Source organism: Dermacentor variabilis, chromosome 9 (assembly GCF_050947875.1).
Source record: "Dermacentor variabilis isolate Ectoservices chromosome 9, ASM5094787v1, whole genome shotgun sequence".
NCBI lineage: Eukaryota > Metazoa > Arthropoda > Arachnida > Ixodida > Ixodidae > Dermacentor > Dermacentor variabilis.
Window position 1 is genome coordinate 102,175,462 of NC_134576.1, and position 26,558 is coordinate 102,202,019.

The following is a 26,558-nucleotide window of genomic DNA, read 5'->3' on the forward strand; positions in this document are numbered from 1 at the left end:
CTATTATTGGCTTGTGCAGAACAACATAGCCAGCATGGCCAACCATTGCACTGAGCGGCTGCTAGAGATGATGGAAGTGTGGTTTACATAATGCTAATACTTATTGTCAGGTGCTCTGAAACGTTTCATTAATGGTAGTATTTAACCGTGAGCTACTTATTAGTTCTTGTTTTACGCAGTGTAAAAGGTAGGTATGCTTGATAGAACGCTTTCGCTTTTCCTTTGGAAACGCCATCTGCAGGTGTTGTTTTGGGAACGAGCATCTAGTTGAGAGTTGTTTATGGTTGTTTGAAGTTGCACGCGCTGTGTTCTACGCCTACACCTAATAGCGTTATCGGAATGCCTTTCTAAAACGGAACTTGCGGACGCAGAGACGAGGTGTGCGGCGTGGTGAAAAGCTGCTGGACCGGTGCCAAACGATCTCGCGGCGAACTGTTATTCGCCCCCACGCTCGATCGCTGCTGTGTATCTCCAGCTGACTGCACTCCGCCTGTGCCTTCAGCTCAGTGAGTCTTGGAGGGGAAAAGGAGAGGAGAGAGTGCGACAAAAGCCGATATGCTTTCTTGACTTGTTCGGCACGATGGAGGCTTCCGAGGACCAACGGCTGAGCAGCGCGCTGCCTCGACTAGTCGTCAGCTGAGCACCTTAGCAACAGCGGCTGATCTCTACACAACTTTCGGGCAAGTGCTGGTATAAACCTGTGCGCACGCACAGGCCATCCGTCGTCGTGCTTTCGAGGCTTAACTTGCGGAACCGATTGTTTATCAGTTTCCGCTGCGTCGACGTTTCTTTTCTGCATGACGCGTTGCGGAACAAGCGTTAAGAGGCGCAGTTTAGGCACGCGTTTTGCCTTGTAAACTGAATCAAGGGCGCGTTTGTATTCCTGAACCGTAAATCTGCCAGCTTTCCTACCGTGTCCGTAGGTTTATGGTTCTCTTGTTTTTCTTGGGTTCGTTGTCTGTTCGCGCCCACAGCTGTTCCGAAGTTATAGTGTGTCGACGCGTTACTGAAATGCGCAGTGCGTCTTTCGTTCGATTTCCACTTTGCGTTTGGACGGCGTCCCTTATCTGTGCATTTTCTAAACGTCTTCGCATGCTATCTCGGCGCATGTAAAACGTCTCGAGCTGCTATATCCTGTGGTACTATCATCTAATGCTTTATATATATTTTGATGGATACGTTCTTCTTTCTACGATTTGTTAATGACTGGCCGGTACGTATATCGTGCTATGTTCTGTGTCTGTAAAGGTGAAATTGTGCGCTCTTGACAACCTTCACTTCCGTGATCTGTTCTCTGTCGTACTTGGGAAAGTGCAAGATAACAGGATAAAGATATGCGCATATTCGCTGCCAATCGTTGCGGTGCTGAAAATAATTCCAGTGGCGACTGTGATGATAATTCCAGTGATGATAACCGACTATAGTAATTTTGCTTCTGCCCATTTAGGTATGCGTGCTTTTCTGTTAAATGTGTCGTCTAACACCATAAACAAAAAGGACACAGGGGAGATTTTGATCTCACAAGGGAATCCCATTTGGCCTGCTTAGAGGCTGTGCTAAGGTTTATCAAGAGACTTTATGTGTACAGCTGTTACTTCCGTGCGTCTCATAAGCGTCATCAGTGGTCGTATTTGCGTTTGTTGAGTATATGGCATTGTACAGTCTATCAACTATACGCTTGAGCTAGCGTTAGTGCGTGCAGCCATGAAAAGCATGGTATAAGATTTTTGGGGAGGAGGTTTTGCATATTTAGGAAATTGAAACATATTAAGTGTAGTTGTTTGTGCTAAGGAGAGCTCTGAAAAAGAAACTCGCGCATTTATCACTGCGCGACAATCAACACCTTTAGTATTTTTTTTTTTACGTACCAAAAGAGAAATCCGTACATTATTATCGTTTATTTGCACCAGTTTGCATTATAGTGACTGGTGCATGGGCTGCAGGTTTTTTAATATAAGCTGCGGACAAAATATTCATTGCAAGACAGACTAGCGTATTAGATTGTAGAAGTGTCATAAGCAACTATTGAATAAATATTATAGTGTTTAGTTTTTCATTTCTCATTCACTGTCTGTGAAATGACCCAAAGTGGATAGCATGCAAATGAGAAAGCCAATGAGGGGGCACTGTAATATAGCTTAGCTCCCCTGGTGAAAAGCCCTATGCATACCCATGAGTGTTACAATGTTCACTTGCCATATTAAAAAAAAAAAAAAAGCCCGGGAAGTCAAGGAACTGATAAAGTTTGAACGTGTAGCCCATTTCCTTTGTACGTATGGCCTAGATACAGTTACAATAAGTATTGCTGTTTCTCCTTTGATTTCTACTGATTTCTTAGAGAGGAAACTCACTGAGGTGGCACACATTAGGCCTTTGCATTTTGTACGGCCTGCACAAAAGTAACTGGAGCGCAGTTCAGAAAACGGGAGTATGCATGTTGACTGGCAGTCTTGGCTCGCAAGGACTCGCAATGCATTCAAGTATGAGAACATTTGCTGTGGCTTGTGCACTGTCGTACTAATTCACCTGGTTTCCACTTGGTATGAGAAGTGCATTCTGTTGGCTGAGTACCGCATGATGCCTGCTGTGCCATGACAACACAGGAACAAGAAATCTAAAAAGCAAAAAGCATTTGTGATGCCCTTGGTGTTAGTACCAAAGCAGACTAGACTTCAAATGCCTTAGACAACCTTGATGCAATGTCAACACGTATAATTTTAGCACAGATAGTTGATGTTTTTATGCAAAACAGGGTGCCAGTAGGTGGTGAGGCCTTGTTGGTACTCACAGCTGTTTGCTTGTGCAATAAATAACTTGCTTATGCTTGAGCTTATAAACTTTATCTGATTTCAGTTATGCAAGTGTGGCAATGTTATTGAATGAAATTAGAAAGCTAAAGAGGGAGACAGCGATACAAGATACAGCAAAGAGGATACAGATAATATAGAAGATAAGTAGGATTGTTCGAATATTCAAGAACTTCGAATAACGAATCAGATATGGCCCTTTTCGAGGTGGTATTTGAATCCAATAGTCAGTACTGATAAATTCGAAAAATCTTGAGATAGTTAATTCTTATTTAAATATTTGAAGTCACCAACTGTGTGCATTTAAATATAAAACTGGAGCAGAGTGCAATCAATTTCATCACGGCAGCCATAGTAGACATAAAATGCGAGAGTTTACACGTGGACCATACTAGGTGGCTCAGGTAGCCAGACTTATCTGCTCCTAATGCTCCATTTGTGGTTTTAATTAACAACGCTTCATAATGTACAACACACTAACAGAAACATGCTGACATTGTGAACATACTAGAATGTGAAGATTGTTTTATGGTAATTGCAAAAACAGTTGTTCATTATTCGAAAACTATTTGAAAAGTATTCATTATTCCTTAGTAAAAAAAAAAATTCCACATTGCCACCAGGCATTATTGCAGGGGGCGTAGAACAGTGTGAAACAAATCTGCAAAATTTCGCTTCACAACATCTGCCGGTAACGAATTCCATCCTGATATGGTCCTAGGAAAGAAAGAAAATTTTTAAAGATCTCAGCTCTATTCACTTCTGGCGCCGTTCGATTTGTACATGTTTGCTTACCCCTGAAGACAAGGCAAAAGAGCTACACTGTTCTAAATGTGATCTTTAGCTGTTGTACCATGGAATGGAAACAGTAGCCAGCGATTAAAGATGTACGGAGATGAATATTGTACTGGTTTGCTTTGTCTGAACAGGGAAGACACATAGATGTAGAAGGAAGAAGGCGAGCGTAACCGTTAGACGGTCACACATACTTTGAGGACAGTCTATAGCCTACTACTTCTCAGTTACGCAAGGATCTTTCACAGCTTTAAATGTAAAGCATTTCTTGGCACAAGTCTACAAGTGAGTGGAGTCCTGTTGAAACGGGCGTGCCAGCATTAATAACATTGGGCGCAAACTCGCCCTGCAGCTCCTTATTCCCTGCACTAGTGAAGATAGATTAAAAGACATCTGCCAATGGAACAGTGCTTTATCACTGCTATAGACGCTCCATTTTAGATTTATCAAAGGAACATTTGGCAAAAGCTGAAGAGGAAGGACGACAAACAACAAAGGCTTTGCAAGATAGTGTCATGAAAGTGAGATAACTGCACTCTGACTGTTCAACCGCCAGCAGCATTTCAGTAGACCCTTTCTATGTTTACAAAGAGAAGCCCTGCAAGACGTACAATTTAGTTTTGCCCACAGAAATAGCCCAGCAAGTTTAGTTGGCAAGAATGGCACAGGTTTGCATTATTGTTCATTCGCAGCTAATCCTAATTTGCTGAGTCTGTGTGTCTGAGGTATCATGCGTTTTGTTTACTTTGAAATGTGACAGAGAAGTCTCATATATTGAATGCTCTAAAAAAATGCACACTTTTTGGCAACGGTGTGGTCTGGCCCAGTTGGTGCTTGCGGAGGCTCATGTTGTTTGGTGCTAAAACAAACAATAAACCGAGACACAGAAAGAACGCACTCAGTACCTTACATGCTGCACTTTGTGTTCATGATTTTTTATGTTTTAGTGACTTGTCATTTTAGCACTAAATAACATGAGTGTCAACGAACTTCTTTCTTGGAGAAGTGTGCTACAAAGCTATGGGACTGGAAGTCTCATGAGGCTGTAGGTTCACTTCTCACCACAGTGAATGTGAAACCAGTTATAGATGCTGGCAGGTATCCCATGTTCTACAGAACTGTGGTGAGTGTTCATTTCGGCATGTTGCTTGTGTGAAGAGGCTTCCACTGTGTCGCTTTGCTTTTAACAGGGCAAAGGGCTTCATATAAGACACATTCAAGATGGGCACCTTTGTATGAGATTTCCAATAAAAATTTTGTGCTTCGAATTACTGCAGCACATTGCAAGTAGTACAGTGTAGATGATGAAATATTTGCTATTATATTTAAGGCCAATTTGTTTTTGACACTTATGTTGGAACAATATACATAAAGTTCTTATAGTGCCATGGCCGACTGTGTTTCGTGAACCTGTTCACACTGATGTGCTCAGATATTTTTCTTTGTGATTTTTTGTAGCTCCTTTATGTGAAAAGTGGTTATGCCTACGAAAACATGGTACATGTTGCATTTTAAATTTCAAACCTGCCATTGGATACAGCAGAAAAGTACTGTCAGGAAAGGCCACCCCGCATAGGAATGTTTCTTTTTTCTAGAGCAAAGTGTGGTTGAGCTGGTATTTTGCCATGCAGCAACATGTTCCATCTTCAAAAACACAGAAGTATGTAACGTGACATTTCTATAATTCTGACACATAATATTCTTTTATTTTTGTTAGAATAATGCAAGTTTAAAGCAGTACTGACAAGACATTCTTTTTTCCTGTATTTTTTTTCTTTAACTGAAGGTCCTCAACCCCAAAGCCCTGAAAGAAATATTGACAAGCCTTGGAGTGTCCTAAGTAATTTACTCTAGTAACTTTTCTACTAACCAGTTTCTGTTTCATTTCCCATAAGATCTGTGTGTCACAATGTCATGGCGTGGCAGGTGGCCACATGGTAGCAGGACATTGTGACGTTTTGGCAGTCGCTCTGCCTCCTTCGCTCATCTCTTATGCCGCCACTCATTATGAAGCCCAATGTACTTATTGAGCCAGAGTGAGTGCCGAAGAGCCACCGGTATGTTATCTCAGTATTTAGCCATCCTGGTGCTGGAAAAAGTCTCTAAACGTGCTAGGTTGAATCTTGTTTCAGTAAGCAACCTAGTCTTGTTTGACTAATTGACATTTGACTAGGTTCAAGTGGGTGCAGTCAAAATCTATAATTACAGTGGTGGCAACTTCAGGGCTGCATCACCACCTGTCTTTCATTCTTGCCAATCTTCTGGCCTACCAAGCCTCCCCTCTCAACAGTTGCCCTGCCATAAATTATGCACGTCTTTCTTTATTTGCATAGTTTTGCTACCACTTCCGTTAGAGTATGTCATAGTTTGCTTGCTTGCTTGTTTGTTTGTTTGTTTGTTTCAGTCTCCTTTTGTATTTGGCATGTTACTAACATTCACTGTTCACTGTAGGCAAGCAGGACTTGATTAACCTATGGGCTAAGGGGCCTGCAGCCCTGGGCCCACTGAAAAGTGTTTCCTTGATGAAGCCTCTCAACAATTTTAAAAAGCCCCCCTCGCCGGGGCCTCATTGCAAATTTTGGTTATACAAAACAAGTTGTAAAATGTCATCCAGGGAGCATTCTCCTACAAAACATTTTTTGAAAGGGTTTATTAGTAGCTGGAATAGAAGCAAACAGTATGTGGTGTGGCTAGGTCACCTGCTTTTTGTGCACAGAGCTTTCTTGCTCTTCTCAACTAGTGCCCTCACGATCTTCCACTCTTGCCTTCCTCCATATAAGAGCCCAAGGGTTTGCATACTTTCAGTTTGCAGGTGCTTTCTGGCATTCACCTAGATTGTATGCCATGTATGCAGAAGTGCCCATAATAACTAAACAGGTTTGTAGCTCTACAAAATGTAGTTCTCTTTTTGCCAAATGAGTGAGATAGAGCAGTTCATGTTTTTGTGACCATCTTCACGGTTAAGTGATAGCAATGTGCCGGTTAGACAATAAGCATCAGATAACAACCTAACAGAAGAAAAGAAACATGCCTTCTCAAAGCAATCATGTTGCAAACATTGTATCAAGATGCAAGATGGCCTCGTATGTCTGTTTGTAGGCATGCAACCTTTTATCTGAGGATAAACTTGAAATCAGAAGGCAGTACCCATAAACATATGCATACTTGGCATCCTAACTGATCACTATGATTGTCGTCATCATCACTGGAATCCCGAGGCAAGTTTAGCCCCGGGCCCCATAATTTCTTAATCCATCACTGCAGGCTATGGGTGGTGCTGTGAGTGCGGGTGAAGACAATGACGAGCTTGTGGACCACTTGGTCGAGGCCGACTACATCCGTAGTCCAGATGTCGAGAGTGCATTACGCGCCGTCGACCGTGCCCACTACTATGCTGATGGGTGCAAGGAAAATGCCTATAGAGACCTGGCGTGGAAGCAAGGAAATTTACACTTATCAGCACCATGCATCTATTCAGAGGTGTGTCTAGCTTGCAGTGCATTCCGTGTGTCACAAATTTCGTACACTGATCAAAATAAAGCCAGCACTCTCATAAAGTCGAAAGAAACAAACATATTGCTCACGTTACAGAGCTGCTATGGGTTCCTTATTCACATTGAAGAGCAACTTGACAAAGTCTGGTTATTCCTGCGGAAGGTGGTGCAGAGTGGAGGTGTGTATCTCGAGATTACCTCGTGTCAGGTTCACTGTCATGCATCCAATTAACAAGAGTGTGCGTGTATTTCTCAGGAGGATTACTGGTGGGTTTGGTCTGTTGTGCATGTTGTCGATTGGAAGCATAGTGAGTCTGTAAACTGAATGTGAGGTAATCTTCTCAAGATCCCTACTCGGCATGTTTTGTCGACGAAGTCCAACATGGACAGTCGTCTAACTTCGCCATTTCCCTCATTGTTCACAATGGACAGATAGTGAATGGGGCTTTCCTGAAGTGCTCAACACCGTCCAGAGTGGAGCAGGTAGCAGTTGCTATAGCACTCCTAGGTAACAGCAGATCACAAATCTTCACTGATTCGAGATCGGCGGTCAGGGCTCTCGCTTGAGGTTCCATCGCCGAGGAGGCTCACGAGATTCTCAAGAACAAGGTAATCTCTCCGTACACCACCACATGGTTTATGGCATGCCTGGACCCCCAGTTTGACTCCTTGCCCAATCTCAATGACATCGCCCACGCCCAAGCACACACACTAACCCACCGCACGGGAGCAGGATCGAGCTCAAACTTCGGGGTTCTCGAGTTTCAGGACACTCGCACTACTTTTAATGAAATCACTAAGCACTATCACCTGGGTAGAAGGACTTATCCTCCCCCTCATAGCAAACTGGCTAGACCTTTGGCATCCACTTTACCCATGCTTCAGACTAAGTCCTATCCCTACGTGGCCCTTTTCCATACAATCACTCCAGGGGCTTTTAGCTCTACTTGCCCCGACTGTGGGGCTACTAGCAATCTCGCACACATGATCTGGCGATGCCCCTCGTTACAGGGACCCCATCGCATCAGGGAAGAAGAATGGAGCTCTCAGAACTTTCGCGGCAAACTTGGGCTGTCCAGAGAGCCCACGATGCAGTGGTTAGGCTCGGCCTGCCAGTCCCCACGTGGGAGTGGCCCGCAGCTCTGCGCTAGGTCAAAGCTTCTCAGACCTTGTAATTAAAGTTCTATGCCTGTTTGTCTGTCTCAAATATACAGCCGTACTCTGTGTCACCCAACACATAAATATTTGGGCTCTCTTGCGTTGCTCTTCAATATAAACAAAGGACCCGCAGGAACTTCGTAATGTGAATCATATGTGAATTTCTTTCAACCTTAGGCGAGTGGAAGCTTTATTTTGGTCATGCACCGCCCTCATCTGATATGTTTTCATCGAACATCAGACGAGCACTTTGTACTGTCTACTGCAATAGTTTCCTGGATCAGAGGAAATGTTGACTTTCCGAGCAGTTTATGACTGCAACCAGCAAACCTATACAGTGCTTTGCTGCTTGCACACTAGTACAGGTTGAAAATCTGAAAACCATGTTGTGTTTTGAGGCTGTGGAGATATTCAACATTTTCTCAGATCCATGGTCTAAAATATTGTGGTCGACTGTATGTGTCTGTGATGGATGTTTCAGTAAAGACTAATTATGGGAAACGGGGGATCCAAGACAAAACGGGGGGGGGGGGGTACTTTTTGCTGACCATTTCATAGCAGCGTCAAAAGTTGAAGTTTGTGCTATAATTGGCAGTACATCATATAATTAACAAACTTTTGCTAATTAGCTTAAGGTGGCTTGTGGTAATTACAGAATTTGTCTGTCTTTGTGCAAATCGTAACTGCTAGCACCAATCTAGGGAGCCAATCTAGGGAGTTACAGACTCTGAATGTGTGGTAAAATGCATTCTTGTTCTAGTGAAAATTTTTCTCCAGTGCAGGAGCACGTTAGCTAGAGGAACAATCCATTTTTCCGTGCATATGGGTTTGCATTTTTTTTAAAACTGGCACAAGGCAGTTACATTTCTGGATGTCGTAGATCCGCACTACAGTGCACAGGTGGCAACCATTGGACAGTTTTTTGACTACGAGTTAAGTAACATCGAGCAAAAGCTCGCGCATGAGTGCGCACCAATCCTGTCTTGTAGCAAACATTGAGGCAGTGGCTGTTAGCACGTCCTGCCCATCCTATTACTTTTCCTTTGTTGTTGTTGGGCAGTTTTGAATGAGAAAAAGGGGAACAGACGCCCCAATTTTTATTGGTCACAGCCATATAAAGCCACACAATCAGACTTGAAGGTTACCATAAGTGCAGAGCAGAATGGAAGAAAAACTAAGAAAGGAGCAATCAACAAGGCACTGCTGTCTGAGCCGCACCAGCTGAGAGGAAACATTGTGTTGAGGCGTAATGGATAAAGTCTGCTGCCCAAAATCATCTACTTCGAACATCCCTTCTCATCACCACTTGTTAGCCCACATTGCATTTCCCGCCGTTTGTACAATAATCTCGGTTATCAGCATCTCTAAGGTTACACCAATGCTTTTAACACATCTGCATTGCCCTGTGCCATTGTATCATGAAATAATCTACCTTATAATTTAGCGAAAATTCAACATTCTGTAATCTTTAAGAAAATTCTGGATATACAATGGCTCTCAAGCATTAAAAAAATATATTCTTGGCTAGATGTTGCTGTTTATATAGACTCAACAGCTGAATCATTCTTAAAATTGCATAATGTGTTCAGTTTCTGTGTAAATTCTATGTATTTTCTTACAAGGCAAACATTTCTCACTTTCTTTCTCTTTGTTGTATGTAGTTTTGACTGCTTGTAAGTACAAAAGTGCAACTCCCCCCTCACACAATGTTCCAATGTTGAAACTGCAAGAGGTACCTGCGTAAATAAACGATAATGATAATAAATAGACATTTATTGAGCGGACGATTGTGCCATCCTATGGTGGGAGGCCTCCCTTAATCCAGGAAGCCTTGGCGCCAATGTGAAGTAAACAAATAAATAAATATATAAGCAGTGCACTCAATTTATACTAGTCATTGTTAGGTCCTCTTCAAAAGCTTCTTTGGAAGTATGTTCACTGAAAGGCATTTCACTCACTCCTATTCTGTTCTCAGTTTAAAAGAAAGAAACAAAGAAACTTGTTGTAGGGCCACCTTAAGAAAATCGATTTATGCAAACGTGGCGTAAAGTAGTCCTCCTACTTGCTGGCTGTAACAAACTGCCGCAGCTCATGACTTGCACTTGCGTGACATTGCATAGTGTGATGCACCGTGTGCCGCAGAAAGTCTTTGTTTGCCACAGGTCCTGGAGGCACTACAGTTGCGTCCAGGCATGACCTTTCTCAACCTGGGTAGCGGCACAGGATACCTAAGCACCGTGGCTGGTCTGCTGATCGGTTCCCACGGCGTCAACCACGGCGTGGAGCTGCACGAGGACGTCGTGCAGTACGCACAACTCAAGGTACAGGAGTGCACTCAATGAAACATTCTGCATGCGAGGTCCGCCATGACACCAGAGTTGCTTTATCGCCAACGAATGGCGTCACACACCGGATCCCCGGAACGATGGGTTCGCAGCGCTGTAGCCAGCTACCTGGATTGAGTGAGGTTCTCACGTGCTCTCTATTGTCATAAATGGCTCGAATTACGTACTGCAATGTGGATCCTATTGCAGGAGAAATTAAGGGGCAAAATGCGTAGCTGAGGGTTGGTTGCAATGTGTATGCTCATTTAAGCAGACGACAGCGACAAAAACGTGCACTAACCAAAGCTGGCTGTAGTCACTCCGGTCTGCGCCAAACCCATGTAGCATGTTCCCCACTTATTGTCTAACATCGCCATGTTTATTTATTTTAGCCTCGTGCAGTGTAGGAAGAGAAAAAAAGCAGTTAAATGAAAAAAAAAGAAAGGGGAGGGGGAGCGCTTGTGCCCACAAATAACAAACTCGGCAGCAATGATCGTGATAATTGCAGTAGCTGTTGGTGAATCAGAACTGAAGTGGCCCGCGGTCAGCTGCTGTTTATATGTCTGGCCTAAATTTGCCAATCGCCTGTGTACAGCACAGTGAATATTCACGACGGAACTAGAAGCTTTGTGTTGAGGATGCAGTTAGATACGCTGATAACAGAACGCACTGATAGCATCAGTATGTGCAGGCAATGCAAGAACTCTCATTTTAAAACACAAAATGATGAAATGGTGCACCAACGTCAACCACAAAACAAACTAAAGCGAGTATATTGCACGGCAATATTTCTTTATGGTATGTAAAATATCCCAAGTGGGACTTTATGTGAGGGGTAGACGGGTTACGAAATAATTACAAAGCTGCAAAAAATATATATATGTACAAACCAATGAATATACTAAATAAGGATTAGATTTATTGTCATCTTTTTTTTTTACCGTTCTGTTTCTTAATTTCTGTCATTTGGCTTTCAAAAACTGCTCACATGTAGTATTAAGGTTTAAAAATTCTTAGGGTACATCAAGCACTTTCCGAGGGCTAATTTAGATGTACCGTATAGACTGGGTGCGAGGGCTGCACTTTTTTTTTCACAATTCTGGCAAGGCGCAGCCCTTACGGGGGCCAAACATTTTAGTCTGCAGTCGGTTGCAGTCGGCAACTTGTGCACACCCCGGAGTCCTGAACGTACCATTGCATCAGAGTTCAATGCACAGCTCCCGTCATCTAGTGGCAGCACACGGAAGTATATATCAGCGCAAAAAAATTTGCCAACGCATTCACAGCATCGTGGCACCAAACACAATTGCTTCTCTGTTGAAAATTTTCGTCATGATGCAATTGTGGAGGCCCCCTGGGCAGTTATTCTGTAAGAGTCCACCCAGTGGACATGTCCGTTTTGTCTGCTATTGAAGTTCTGATTAGCCATGGCACCTGGCTGACTGTGGACGCGCAGCCCAGCCCAGCCAATCAGAACTTGGGCAGCAGACAAGATGGACATGTCCACTAGGTGGACTCTTACAGAATACATCCCCTGCAGTCCCTGAATAATAAGATAGAGAGATAAATGACGGGCGAGAGGTTCAAACAACGCTGGCAGACCTATAAAAAGAAAACCTGCTTGGCCAGAGACCCTACATGCAAGCACAGGGAAGCTTTCATACCAGTCAAGCTTGAGCACCCAACCCACTTGAGAGGGTTTGGTCACGTGATGCGGACACAGTCTGGCCAGCCATAACAAATTCCTAGATTCAGCACATTTCAGTATAAACCAAATTCCTAAAATTGGGATTGGCACGTTCTTTTTGACATTTTGTGGTAAATATTTAAAACTACAATCCCTAGCATAAATATCAGTACATGCAAGAAAGTGTAATACGCTGGCAAAATGAAATGAAAAATAAATTGCAGGGTTTAACATCCCAAGGCTGCTCACATGCTTTCAGAGATGTTGCAGTGAGGATCCCTGGAGTAATTTCACCACTTGGGTTTCTTGAATATGCACCAAAAGCTTAGTACACAGTGGGTTGTGGGTGGGTATGTGGGTGGGTATGTGGGTGGGTGTGTGGGTGTGTGGGTTGTGCACCACACAAAGATTAACTCGTAACACTCCCCGGACAAGAATGCTTTAACAACGAGGATGCGCATTTTTTCGCTGCCAAAACAACATTTTGCTTAACTTCTGCCAAAAGTTTTTCATTGCTAAGGTGTGCAGCCACGTCACATCAAATTACTCTATCATCCTTGTACTATTTTTGAAAAATGATCCTAGTAAAAAAAAAAGCAAAACTTCATATACGAATTGATGCATTTATAAATGTTTGTCGATGACCTAGCTGGTACATGACTTGGAAAAATGAACAGCGCTAAAAACGGGGCCACACGAAAACAAGACAGCGCACTATCGTGTGCCTTGTTTGAAGGCCAGGCATGTTGCAGCCCAGGTAACAGTGGAAATAGCTGTTGTTTTCCAGCCAGATCTTCTAGCGAGTGGTACAGTCACAGCTACATACAGAAGGAAGCTGGCACTATTTTGCAAGTTGCCTATGACTCAATCACACTTCCAGTGTCGTGGGCATGCTATATTACTCTAGATTTAAAAGTGCAGGAACAGAGCTTTGCGCTAGAACTTCGATAGTATTATATGATGCAAGTTTCACGCACTTTTGGTGACCTGTTGTCTGACTTGTTGGAGGAGATGTTTGTAAGTAACTTGCGATTGTGGTATTGCAGTCATAACGCGACGCATATTGTTATTTGATCACACTCTCGAATTGATGACGCAGACAGTCCAAAGCAGGGCAACTTCCTGTTTAGAAGCCTTTGTGAAAATTACGTCACACATAGTTTATAGTAAAATAAGGGCCAGTAGCTCCAAGAGATTTGAAAGTGTCGTGTCTCCTGGCATCCGTCTATTTTGAAAATTGCCGAGATGTTTAGTTAGAATGGGCTCTCTGCAGCAAGCAGCACGTGTTACAGCAGGGTAGGTGAGCCTCACAGCTAGGTGACTGGCCACGGCCCTCTGGTGTTGAGTGACGGGGCAGTGACGAGACACTCTCCCTATGTCCGTAATTATCCACAAACTTCTTTCTTGACCCCTTTTGTCCATGTCACCCCCCCTCCTTGTATCCATAACCCCACTCCTTTTCTTAAAATTCTTTTCCGTTACTCTAACATTCACCAGATTGTTGAACAGTGCGGTGGTCCCTAACATTCCTATATATTTCTGTTTCTGCGTGGACTTTGAGGCCATTCACCTACCTGCCCTCCCACCTGTTTCTTGTGGTAGTTCCTTAGCTCCCTGGCCCAGCACCCCCATTCTCGACGTATTTTGCCGTGCGTGCAGCGTGGTTGACGATTCTGTCAAGTACCAGAAATGAGAATCTCTTCGACAACACGAAGGCCTGGTGGGGAGCAACAATGCCTCCAATTTTTATGCACGTGCTTGTCCCATCTTTATTTGTGGGTGGAATTTTTAGGGCCGATCCCCCCTTAGCAGTTGTGGTTAAGGCGATCTGGAATGAGGTAGAGGTGCGCCATTAGTGGGGCCGTAATGTTCTGTGCATGGGAGAGGGGATCATCCTCTCCCCTTCTTCGGGCTGCCACTAGTCCTCGCCTTGCTTTCATATTCAAGCTTTTCTCTTCATCCATGTTGCTCCTTTGGAGCCCATCTCCTGACACCTTCTGTTCCATGGGAAGGGGGAGTGGGTAGGTTCTGGTTCCTCCTACCCCCCCCCCCCTGCTATGCCAGTGATGTCACGCAAGCTTTTGTGCATACTGCCCCCATCAGAATACGACCACCGCAGTTGGCAATCTTAAGTTTCAACCTTATGCTCGTCACTCGGCAATATGCAGAATAGATAACAGACATAACGTTCATAGGCACAATGATAGACAGATGACAAACTACAAAGAAATTGGCAAATAAACTGTAATATAGCTAAGAATTGATGTGACAATATTCAACAAAACTAAGCAGTATAAAGAAACACGCATGCACTTACGCACGCACACACACACACACACACACACCCTATAAATGCTACTAATGGGCATTGGCATGCTGCAAACAACTTTTTAAAAATCATGCACCTTTGTAGTTTGGCTAAAGCCTTCGTGCCTACAGTGCGAACAATCACATAATTGTTTTTCTCTCTCTCTTTTTGAACAGGTGTCACAGTTCTTGCGCTCTAGCCAGGCGCTGGAAGAGTACGACTTCTGCGAGCCGTGCTTTGTCGTGGGCAACTGCCTATCACTAGAGACGACTGGCCGCCGCTATGACCGAGTCTACTGTGGGGCCTCTTGTCCCGTTGAGAAAGTGGCCATTCTCACAGCCCTCCTCAAGGTTGGAGGCGTGCTCGTCATGCCCTGCAATGATCAGGTATATCATAGTTATGAAAAATAATTTTGAGTGAGAAAAATTCGCCATACTAGGCACAACACAAAAGTGCTGACAGTTACAAGTTAGAGCATTTATCATACACAGACGATGCATGAAATGTCAGATGCGTGCGCAGAGCCTTCTAATATGTCTTTGAATGCAATAGCATTAAAGGGCCAGTTGTGGTAATGCTAGTAGTGAGAAAAACTCTGTGCACAAGACACACGGAACATATACAAAACGCAAAGCGTTGGCACTTCTTGCTTACAGCATTTATCAGATACAAACGATACGTGACTCGTAAGTAAGTATGTGTACAAAATCCTTTTATGTGCCTTTGCATGAAGGACAGTGAAAGCCTTGTTGAAGCAAAGTTGAAGGAGGCAAAATTGCTTTGTTATATCCATTATTGCACGTGCTGCAGCGTCAATCTCTACGGGGATTTCTAGGGAAATTTTACTTCATTTGTTACATCTATTATTAAATTATATCCAGTTTCGTTATAATGAGGTTTGACTGTACTGTACCACCTCATTTTCGGATTTCACAGGACCGTAAAAAAAATGCCCGAATTAACCAAATGTTGCACTTTCCAAGGATATCACGACATTGGATGCTTACTACATCAACACGCCTTTATTAACTGAAAGCATGGGCAAATCCTGTTTCTATATTGCGCAAGAGCAGTGCGGAAGCTGCGATCTTTTGTCATCTTGTAACTGATCCACACTCACTGTGACAAGTCCTCGCCACCTGCCTCGCAGTGCAGCTGCACCGCAAGGCCCGCGTCTTCATCCGAGACACGCTTTTCGCTGCCGTGAACACGCCCCAATCATTTTTTATCCAGTGCGTTGGTCGGCAGTGGATCGTCAGTCCAGCGCAGTGTAGCCAACGGGTGGGATGCCACAGGGTGGGCCGCGGCGCACTGCACTTGTTTGTTTGCAATGCCTAAATCTGGTGAGAGACTTCCTCTAAAGAGGGGGGGCAGTCTCTTACCTGTTGGCACCACAAAGAAATAAAAACCGAAGTCCAGAAGAGCGGTGGTGGTCTGAGAAATTGAGGTCACTCTTGTTCTTGTCGCTCTCAGCTGGTGCAGGTCAAGCGCACAGCCGAGGACATCTGGGTGGAAAAGAACATCCTTCCCGTGTCGTTTGCCAGCCTCGTGCCTCCACAGAAGGGCTGCCCCGAAGTGGTGCTGCGTGAGTGGCCTTCTGCTCTCTCTCTTACACTGCAGTATGGCCGACTTACATTAAGTCGACCTTGACGGGACCAACGAAATTGGTAAAATTATTCGGCGGGTCGAATTAATCGAGAGGCAGGACAAAAAGAATGCCGAAACAAGGTGCTGGGGCTTCATATGGCAGTAGGTAACTATTCCTCTGTAGTGTTCCTTCAAAAGGTCCCCGCAGGAAGACTCCGCAAAACTAAAATACCATCACGCTTTCTTTTTGGGGGGGGGGGGCAGCCGACTACCAGCCGGGCAGCCTCCAGGAGTTGAGCCGTGGCGTGATCCGGCGCCTTCTCCGTGCCCGGCTGGATCGGGAGAAGCTCCCGAAGCCCCGCCGCCATCTGGCTCCCCCTCGCCTGCGCAGCAGCAGCAGTAGCAACACGGTGGTGCCCTTCAGAGGCACCGGCAGTAGCACCTCCACTGGTGGTGACTCTGGCAGCAGCAGCGGTGATGAACCGCACCGCAAGCGCTCGGCCGGCGGAGAGACTTCGCTCTTGTGGAAACGCGCTGCTCTCGACGATGTTTGCCCACAAGCCATGGTAAGAGGCTCTTTCTTTTCCTTTTCCTCTCAAGTGGCTGGTGCCAATAGCAGGCACGAACAAACGTTTATTGAGTTGGCTGTTTAACTCTTTCTGTACCGCGCCCATTGGGCATCGTTAGCCCGCTAACTATGGTTTGAAATGGCAGTTTCTAGACTTTCTGCGCCGCTCATGGACACACTGCGCTTTCAGACGTGAAGGAGGAGAACTGTTTTTTTCTTTCCTAAGCAGTTCACTTTTTTCCCCCAGGCGGTGACTTTTGAATGCACTATGAAGTTTTCGCGCTCATTAAAGTAAAAAGCAATAATGGCCACCTGCTATCAATTTGAAATGCTGCTTTCGAGACCTTCCGCACTGCTCACGGACACTCTGCGCCATAGGGCGTGAACGAGAACTATATTTTTGTTTTCTTAGCAGTTCATTTTTTCCCCACCAAGCGTTAATTTTTTAACGCAGTCTGAAGTTCGGTGATCATCAAAGCAGAAAGCAAAAATGGCCACCTCTGGGAGCAGCGTGCGCGCTTCAAAAGATCGCAGATCTCGCAATTCCACTGCATTTGCAGCTGGCTGTATCCATGGATCAAGCAGGAGCGAGTCTGAGGATGCTACCTTTTCGTTGGACTTTGAATCTGAGACCGACGATGACACAAGCCACCCAGAACATCAACAGCCACAGCCTGGCACGCCAAACTGTAGTGCTTGCACTTAAATTTTTGTAGTGGGATACCTCCTCAGTGAAAAATTTTGATTTTTTTTGAGGTAGTGCCAATTAGATGGCAACACATTTTGTATATCTCATAATTCTTTTTATTTTTTTTCTTAACAGATACAAGCATGTCTTTATGAACTTTGAACAAACTTTGTTCAATCTTATTCTACGATCTTGATTTTGGCAATTTATCTCTTTCTTTATGACATACATCTCGTTAATAAAACTTATATACGTGAAAAGTGCATTCATTCTGGCTTTTGTTTATGTATTACATAAAATATTGAGTGCAGTAGTTCCTTCAGAAAAAAGGAATCTGGCGTAACGTACAAAAAACACCTATTTTTCCCATGGTAGGGAAAGAGTTAAGTAGCTGCCTGCAGCTACTCAAGTAGCCACACACGTGCTGGTGCCGTTGACTGATGATGCGTCATTGTCGTTTGTCAGCAGCAAAGCTGTGTATATATCGGGAACTACAATTGCAGATTGAATGCCTCCATTTCAAATCCGATATTAAGTTTGATACAGTAAAAGCTGGTTAATTCACAACTTGTTAATTCGAAATTTCATATAATTGGAAGTAGCCGCCGCGTACCGTCCAGCAATGTATTGAAAGCAATATGCAACACATCCCGCTAATTCACCCTGAAATCCGCACCATCACCGATAATTTGAACTCCGCATCATTGTGGTTGGGGAGAGTGCTGACATGTAATGTGACACGTTGGTTACATGCACAAAGCCGCGCGGCCCATGCGGCTTTGCATTTTCCATCTGCGGCCCTTTGTTTAGGCCTGACTGGATAGAGATGTGTTTGCGCCTAGCCAGGGATGGCCAACGCCTCTGTAGCAGGTCTCTTCTCTCCCGTGAGGTTCCGTACAAAGCTCAAGGGCGACAAAATTGTCGCCGTGCACCGCATGTGCTAGCAAAAGCATGCAAGGGTGAGGCGGCGTGCACGAGCGAGGAAGGTGGGGAATATGTGCGCCCTCTCCTGTCGTGCGTGAGGGGGGAGTGCGTTCTTCTCTGGCTGCTGCTGCTTACGGCACAGCCATGCAGGCACCGTATTTGAAAGCAATGCGCGACGTAGCCAAAGTGTGCACCCACGTGGGCCTCATCTTCAAAGCGATCTGCAATGTTTGCGGAGTGTGCGTAGTGCCGCTAGCTTCGTATGCGCTGTGCCCTCTTCATTTCGTTCGCATTGAAGCGAGAGCTGTACGAAGGTCAATTCTCTTGCTGCTACTGTCGCGATTCCCCACTCCAGCATGCGAGCTTCCGCAGTCATCGAGCAAGAAGTGTTCATGTTTACCTGTGCGCGTGTGACACCGTACTTGTTAATTTAGTTAGTAAGTGAATGTTTACAAGATTATACGGCCGATTAAGCTACTATCCTTACTTCGTATAGCTATCTACTAATTGATGCTTTGCTTTTCATGTGAAACTGCGACATATTTTTTTTCTCCACGCCAATGGAGCAAGAGCCACCTTGACATCGGGCACGTCGGACCGCTTTGACCGTGTCCGGTTACGTTGGCTGCGTCATTGCTTCGAAGTATAGACGTTGTTCACACCAATGTGACTTAGCGTGTGTGCGTGCATGCTCACGTCACGTCGGACTATATATATGCACCTTAACCGTGCGATTTGTTTCCCTGACTTTCATTAGTTTGAATTTTGTATAATATGAATTTTTGTAGCATCCCCGCAGAATTTGAATTAACGAGCGTTTACTGTATCTCCTAATATTCTAATGTGGCCAGACGCATGGAGAAACACCAATAGGTTGGCCAGCCACTCTCAGACCAACATTAAACTGTGTTGTTACCTAATCCTGGTTCTGTGGCTGTAGCATTAAGTTGCTTGAGCATGCGATCGCTGGTTTGATTCCCAGCCGTGATGGCCACGATGCTCATGTAGAGTCATGGACAGTTTAAATCCAGCAAATTCTGTTAATTTGATCTTGACAAGATTGACAAAGTTGATTGAACTACCTGGCAGGCCGAATAACAGAAGAGGTGTAAGAAAAAGTCCGAACACGTCACTACTTCGTGCAGAAGTATATTTACTAGATTCTAACGCTCCGCCGAATCTTATATAAAGCAGTATGTACCCGAATCTAACGCGCACCAAATTTTATAACGCGAAAAAAAAAATTTATCATGCCTCTGATTCTGGCAATCACAAATAAGATATACTTCAGGAGGACAGTCTATTGGGCTTGTTGATCTTTGGCCATCCAACAAGTTGATGGGTGCCCATCAGCGCCATCAACTAGCCCAACAGCACCTGTTCATGTCTGTTTTATTGTTTTTGTGTCCGTTTATCCTTTGCGCTGAGCTACCGTAGGTATTTCAAATTAGATGAAAACCTGTAGAATTTACCTTCACAGAATGGAAATTTATTTGCACTTTATCTCCACCATCGATCTCAAACAGCTTTTTTATCGCTGTGTATGGACTATGTGTCCTCCGTGTGATTGAACGTGTTTGACGTTCCACACTTCTTGAACAATTCTGTAAACATCGTGAACAGGACGATGGTCTACACCTAGACAAACCACTACGCCAGTTCATCCTGCGATATCCATGTAAGTCTCCAAAGTGCCGAAAAAAATGTGGTGCGACTCTGTTGCCACTGCCTTAGCATGCCACGTGATCCGTAGGTGAGCACGGTGGGGGCTCCTTCCTGCCTTTTTAAGTCTGATGGAAAAGGATGGTGCATGTCGCTCTGCTTGCTCTGGTTCACAGCCTTGGATTCCTGCACGACTTTCCTTGTCATTCTTGCGGCACACGACATTACAGTAGCCAGCGACGCATCAAAACTTCGCCTTTGGCTCGGGTTTGTTTCAAAAATGGTCCATAGGAGTGAGAAATTTTGTTCGAAATAACTGTTGGTTTCTTTTTGGAGTTTGAATTTGCAGAAGTGTTTCTCTGTTCGAATACATAGGACTTTGCCGAGATCAACAGAGCAGTTCCAAGTTTGCCATCAGTTCCATTTATCAGGATTGCACTGTATTTGTCTTGGGTATAGAAGCCTGTGATCAAGCTTCTAATAAGCCTTTGTTGAAAGTAGTGCTTGTGTGTGTGTCTCGACTTCTGTCTCAGGCTTGTGCACTAAGAACTAGAAGATATGCCACCTTGAAGTACTTGCGTCAGCTAGCCGTGACGTCATTACCGTATTTACCCGACTGTAACGCGACCCCAATTGTAATGCGAGGGTCGACTTTGCGAGGGCGAAACCGGGGGAAAAAAAGAACAGGATTGTAACGCGAGGGTCGACTTTGCAAATGCGCAAAATCAAAGACGCAAAAACGCGAATGTAACGCGAGAAACCGAAACTATAGAACACGAATGTAACGCAGGAAACTATAGGAAAAGTCGAGAGCAGCTTTATTGAAGTACCTGCAAACTATGCCTAATCTTCATCCTCGCTACACTGATGTCGCCGTCGCTGTCGTCATCACAACTGGACTCCTCTTTGTCACTAGTTGTTTCCCACAGCAGATCGTCCTCACTTTCGTCGAGGGCACTTGAAATGGAACATTTCTTAAATGCGTGGTAGACTGTTTCATGAGACAGCCCATACCGAGCAGCTGAAACCCACTGGGCAACAGTAGATGCATTCGGGCGTTTCAGTCTCCCTGCAGGTGTTGAGGTAGATCCACATTCAATCCAGTCCCAATACAGCTGCCGCAAGCGATCCTTGAGCGGCTTGTTCAAGCAAACATCCAAGGGCTAAATAAAGGACGTCATTCCACCCGGTATAACAACCAAATGCGTTCGGTCATGCTGCAGCTTTTCTTTCATGCCGGGTGTGAGGTGACCTCGAAAAGAATCCAGCACCAATGTTAAAAGGCCAGCAATGCACCTGGTCTTTGGTCCCAAATGCTGGAAATCCAATCTATGACAAGTTCCGAGTCCATCCAGCCTTTTTCGTGGCAGCGTACGACAACATTGTTCGAAAATGTTTCTTTCGGGATAGTCTTCCGGCAAAAAATTATGAAGGGAGGGAGCTTGCGACCATCAGCCAAACATGCGAGCATAGCCGTTATCCGATCCTTTTCGTTTCCAGTGCTTCTAATCCAAACTTTGTGTTCACCAGACTTGTGCACTGTCCTAACCATTGGCATATCAAGGTACATGGGGGTTTGGTCCGCATTCCCGATGTGTCCAAGTGGCATGATGGTAGAGCGGCGGAGGTCAATGACATACCACTGAAACGGGAGAAGTTTCAACTCGAAGTCCTCGGGTAGTTTCTGACAAATCGAGGTAGTGCGTCGAAGGGAAAAACACCCTTCGCATGAACTTCCGTATCCAGAAGAACTTTGGCCTAGTTGGTATTTACTGCATATATTACTGGTATTTACTCCTCTTTTTGAGGAGATAAAGATTCTGGGGAAAAGCCATGACCAGACTGCACGTGAACTGATGGAGGCTTATCACATAAAAAGGAAAGGCGAAGACTGTGTTAGCGATACCTCCATTAGGTTGTTTCAATCAGAAATAGATTTTTTTGATAATTGGTTGCCACGCTAAGCTGATGTGTATTCTTGTTTGCTGCGATCTGCGCATGTTCTTTTTGCCTATATATGCCCACGGGCTGCCGTGAATAAAACAGTTGAAAGTTACCGCCCGTGCTGTTTATGCATTCTCTCCCTCGGTCCCCGTCTTTCTTGCGGTCAATATGATATGCAATATATTCTATATCCAGCTGCGTGATGCCTTGAATTGGTTTGGTGCCAAACCCGCGTCTCGTGCAAGTTCATGTGCTTTGCACTGAAACATTTCAATGGTCACACCAAGAAGCCAGGAGCATTGTTCACCAACAAAGTGCGCAAGACGACGCTCCAAATCCGGGAAGTGGCCTTTCTTGGGCCCACGGAAACCTTTTCTATGACTGTTGCAATTGAACAACTCCTGGCGATGCTTCCTCCACCCCCTTATCGTCGATTCGTTGATGTCCAGGCTTCTTGCGGCCGCTGAGTTACCAACTTTTTTGGTGAGTAGAATAGCGTTGCGTTTGAAGCCAGCGGTATACTGAGTGCGAGAGCATGCCATTTTGGATGTAGGCACATTAAGCCGGCAGGAATAGACCAATGTGTCGAAGCACTGAACAGACAATGCGGCTATGAAGTGCTTGAGGAATCAGTGGCGTAGGTCACGTGGTACTATCGTGGAAACGTGTGCCCAGGATGTGCCGCCAGTGCCCCCCCCCTCGAACGGATCGCTACGTCACTAGAATCACCTAGTGGTGAGAAAAAGGCGCGTCCATTTCGCGCGCCAATCGTTCGCCACTCACGCGCGTGTTTGGTCCCTCCAAGGTGACTCGTCGCTGGCGTGCTCTCGTTGTTGTCGTTCGCTGTGTCTTTTTCGCGTTTGCACCGCATTCGCGACTCCCCCTGGCCATGGTTCGCATATTGGTTGACCGCTGAATTTTGTGCGCGCGACTTCGAAGGAGCAGGTCAGTCAACACGCACGTAAATGCGGCACGTTAAGCAAGCTTAATAATGGGTGTTTGGTGCCTTTCTTAGCATTTTTATACCTAGTATTCGAATGTAATGCGGGGGATGACTTTTCACTTCTATTATTGGTAAAAAAACTCGCATTACATTTGAGTAAATACGGTAATTTCTATGGTTAGTGCTTGGGCCTAGTTAATCATTTATCATTGAAGGTGGACTACATTGCATTCTGACAGAACTGAACACTGAACTTGGCAACTTTCAATAGCTTTTACTCAGCCACAGCTGTCCAAATACTGTGACAAAATGTACTTTGGAATCAGTGGCATCACACTGGTTTACCAGCACTGAGGCTTCGTCACACAATTTTTTTTTACGTTTAGCTTCATTTTCTCTTGTAATCAATCTTACACAAAAATTTAAGAAGTTGGGCTTCGAAAGAATACTTCACCAGTCTAGACTGATTAAATGTTTCTCTTTAGTGACCTTTCAGATGATCTGTGTATGATGGCTAGTTTGATTACAGCAGAAACTCCAGATAACAAATATGGATATAACAAATGATCTGTTATAACGAAGCAGATAAAATGTTTCTTGTCTATATTTAGTGGGCAGCGAATATATGCTTATAACGAATATAGAGAATAACTAAAGTTCTTGTTTAAAAAAGAGAATGCCTACCAGGAAGAAACAGTGAAAAATTTAAATTCCCAAGGTTCTAGCATGGGAGCCAAAACGTCTTTTAATTCTTCACTAAATATATATATATTTTTGGGGGGTCGGCATTGTCTTTCTTTTCTCACGCCTCTTTCCGACCAGACGGGATTTTGTCAAACCCTCGATTTCAATGAAGATATTTTCGTGTCAGATCCGAGTTCATTATAACTAGGTTCAACTACACCTTGCCCTTCTTGCCGCAGCAACAGGACCGACCCCCCTTGCTGTGCCAGAGGATCCTCGAGTTGCCCTTGCCACCTCGGCTCAAGACGTACCTGAACTTTGGCCGGCAGCTCTGATTGGCTGCAGGCCTCCGCCGCAGTCGTCCACAGAGCGCGCAGGGGCGCTGTACACGCACAATCGCATGGCGACAGCAGCACGAGTACTTCAAGTCAACGTGACCCATCTCCCGTTTCTATTCGCATGCCAGGGGAGCTAAGTTGTAAAGAGCGGCAAGCACCCCGGTCGTCAGTGCTCGACAAACTTATCCTTGGTGCAACAATGGCCTCTCCTCCAGGGCTGTTGTTCACGCCAATCGGTATGCTCGGAATAGAGGCCTAGCTGTGCAATGGTTTCAAGTCTGCGATGAGAAGTCTGCTTTTCTGTGATGTGTTGAAGACAGAACACACTGTTGTGTTGTGGTCAGTCAGATTGCCTGCTCACGTACGAAGCACATGGACAGTGCTTGGCGAGCATTTTACTGAGGAGTTTTAGCCAGTGGCAGTTTTTTTTAGATGATATGTACGTTGAAGTCCTCTTACTTTACCATTACGAAGGTCTGCGAAAGAACTCGCAGTTTTGTGATGAAAATGTGCGTCGTGGCTTGTTCTGTTTCATGCTTGGCATGCCGCTGTCTTGGAAGTCATGCGGCCTTTGTCCACAATGCAGAATCCACTATGACGAAGAGTGCCGCATTTTCTTGTTTGCAACGTGCACTATAAGTTTAATTCTCCAGTACAAAAGTGGGGTTGCGAGGAGTACTGCTTTTGTGTGTACATGATCCAGGAACTTGGCAGCAGTGCGCTCTACACTGCTGTGAAGCCTCCCTTCAGCACATCAACAGAGAGCAGTGGCGGAAGCAGTAATTCAGAACGACTGTTTCTGGAGCCCTGCGTCGTGCTGAAGATGTGCTGGGTCACTTTTATAATGATTTCAGCATTGTTATACGTGATTGTCTGCGCAGGCTGCTTACACATTTGTTTTGTTTCTTCTCTCTCTCTCTCTCTCTCTCTCATAGTTATATGTATGAGCAGATTATGCTTGCAAAAATAAAGCACACACTTGTGAGAGAACAAAAACGTCATCCCGTTGGACAAATTTAACAACATACAAATTTGTGATACCGATTTCTGTATTTTGTAATTTGAGCATGTACTTCAGGAAGAAAAAAAAAATATTCGTTGTTTCTGTGTGTGTGGGTGTTTTTTTGCTGTGATGACAAGCTTGCAGGTGAAGGATTGCTTTGCAGAGAGAGCCACATCCATGGTTGCCCATTTGCATAGCCACTGTTTGTATTTTCTCTAGTTATCACTTGTGGCGTGTGTTATGTGTTTGTGTCTGAAGCCAGGTTTCTTTCTCACCCCTTTTTTTTTATGTAAAAAAAAAAAGAAGAGACAAGTGTACAGCATGTTGTGGTATAGTGGCTTTTCTGGCTAAGCCACCAAATTCCTGCGCTCAATTCTGCACAGAACTTGAAACTTTCAAGATGGGTTTCGTTTAATGCCATGCTTCAATGCAGTACTTTACTTTTTTGTGTACAGGATAGATCAAAAGGGCGTGTTGTCTGTGGCAATGCCAGGGCCAAAAAAGTAATTTTCTCAGTGACGCGAACAGTGGCATCACCTGCCAAAGGAAAAATGCCCATCGCAAAGATAGGGAAAGGGCAGTTTGTTTCCAGAAATATAAGGCTGCATTAGTGAAAGAATTTGTTTTCTTGTCCATCATGACTGCAGATGACATGCGCCTCTGGGCTTGTGTTCATGAGACTTCACTTGCACAAGTACCGCCCATGATCAGCCATTGCCGTGACAATTGTCTCATCACGTCTGTAGGTATCGTTAGTGACAGGCACCTGAATGCTGCCGGTCACTGACGAAGCACAATTGTGCTAGGAGGATCCCTGTGAACGCGGACGGCGGTTTACTTTAAATGAAACTGTCAAGTACTGCATCCAAACATGGCATTGAACAAAGTCCACCATGAATTGCTCGTCATGTGTGAAATTTAAGCCCGAATGAGCAAACACGAGCCATCAAAACCAAGTTCAGTTATAAGCACGACGTTTGGCACACTTCCCAGCGAAGCTGGTCCCCACTGTGTTGCCACGCTACAGCCAAAGTTGCCGTGTAGCTGCCAAGAAAGGAGTCGCCAGCCCGATGACAATGTGGCACGCCAAGTACAAAACAGAGCACGGGAGACGTGTACTTTGGCCACAAGCTTCACAAGCAGCGTTAGCACGACTGTGACGTAGCCAAAGCAAGCAACTGTGTGTGATCTGTGGCCTGGCCTCCCCCCTATGGCCACAGGAGTTCACCACTTTCTTGCTTGTTCCGAGTTAGTGCCGAGGCATTAATGTGACTACTTGGTGGTCGCTGAGGAGCCTGGGGGCTAACACCCAGTGTAAGTCATAATAAATGGTGGGATATGAAACTATACGTCCCTGTTTTCTTTATAGCGCACATGGAGGTAGTGGTGGAGTACACCTACTTTCGAGGTGTTAACAACTGTGCCACATGTTTCTTGCATGTAAAAGGATGACACTTGTGTACTTTCACATGTAGCAGACCACACTGCAAAAGCTAAGGAAGTGGTGCGGCCATAACCGTTTCGATTTGAGAGTTTCGCGGTGCAATTGTTTTGATCTTCAACAGTTTCTGCCCAATAAGTACTTCATATATGTCACAACCACAATTTTCGGACGTAAGGGTACATCAAATTGCGTATTATTTG

The 26,558-nt window shown here is 44.8% G+C and overlaps 1 protein-coding gene across 4 annotated transcripts; it reads left to right on the forward strand.

The window, feature by feature from the left end:
* Window positions 1-150: 150 nt before the first annotated feature.
* Window positions 151-24,988, forward strand: LOC142557190 (protein-L-isoaspartate O-methyltransferase domain-containing protein 1-like). Of its 4 annotated transcripts, none has more exons than XM_075668873.1 (7): window positions 151-680; window positions 6,867-7,082; window positions 10,417-10,575; window positions 14,750-14,959; window positions 16,047-16,158; window positions 16,425-16,726; window positions 23,813-24,988. In XM_075668873.1, the coding sequence occupies exons 2-7, from the start codon at window positions 6,870-6,872 to the stop codon at window positions 23,906-23,908; spliced, it is 1,092 nt and encodes a 363-aa protein (XP_075524988.1). In that variant the 5' UTR covers window positions 151-680; window positions 6,867-6,869; the 3' UTR covers window positions 23,909-24,988. The 4 variants fall into 4 exon arrangements, with proteins under 4 accessions (XP_075524988.1, XP_075524987.1, XP_075524989.1 ...); XM_075668872.1 differs by lacking the exon at window positions 151-680 and adding an exon at window positions 1,010-1,213 and having other exon boundaries at window positions 23,819-24,988; XM_075668874.1 differs by lacking the exons at window positions 151-680; window positions 23,813-24,988 and adding exons at window positions 1,010-1,213; window positions 17,183-17,661.
* The last annotated feature ends 1,570 nt before the right edge of the window (window positions 24,989-26,558 follow it).

Excerpts from the sequence above, each read along its gene's own strand:
- LOC142557190 (XM_075668871.1), top strand. The coding sequence starts at position 1,172 with ATGGATACGTTCTTCTTTCTACGATTTGTTAATGACTGGCCG. Across the intron at positions 14,960-16,046 it reads TCATGCCCTGCAATGATCAG|CTGGTGCAGGTCAAGCGCAC; the intron begins GTATATCATAGT and ends TGTCGCTCTCAG. Across the intron at positions 16,159-16,424 it reads CTGCCCCGAAGTGGTGCTGC|CCGACTACCAGCCGGGCAGC; the intron begins GTGAGTGGCCTT and ends GGGGGGGGGCAG.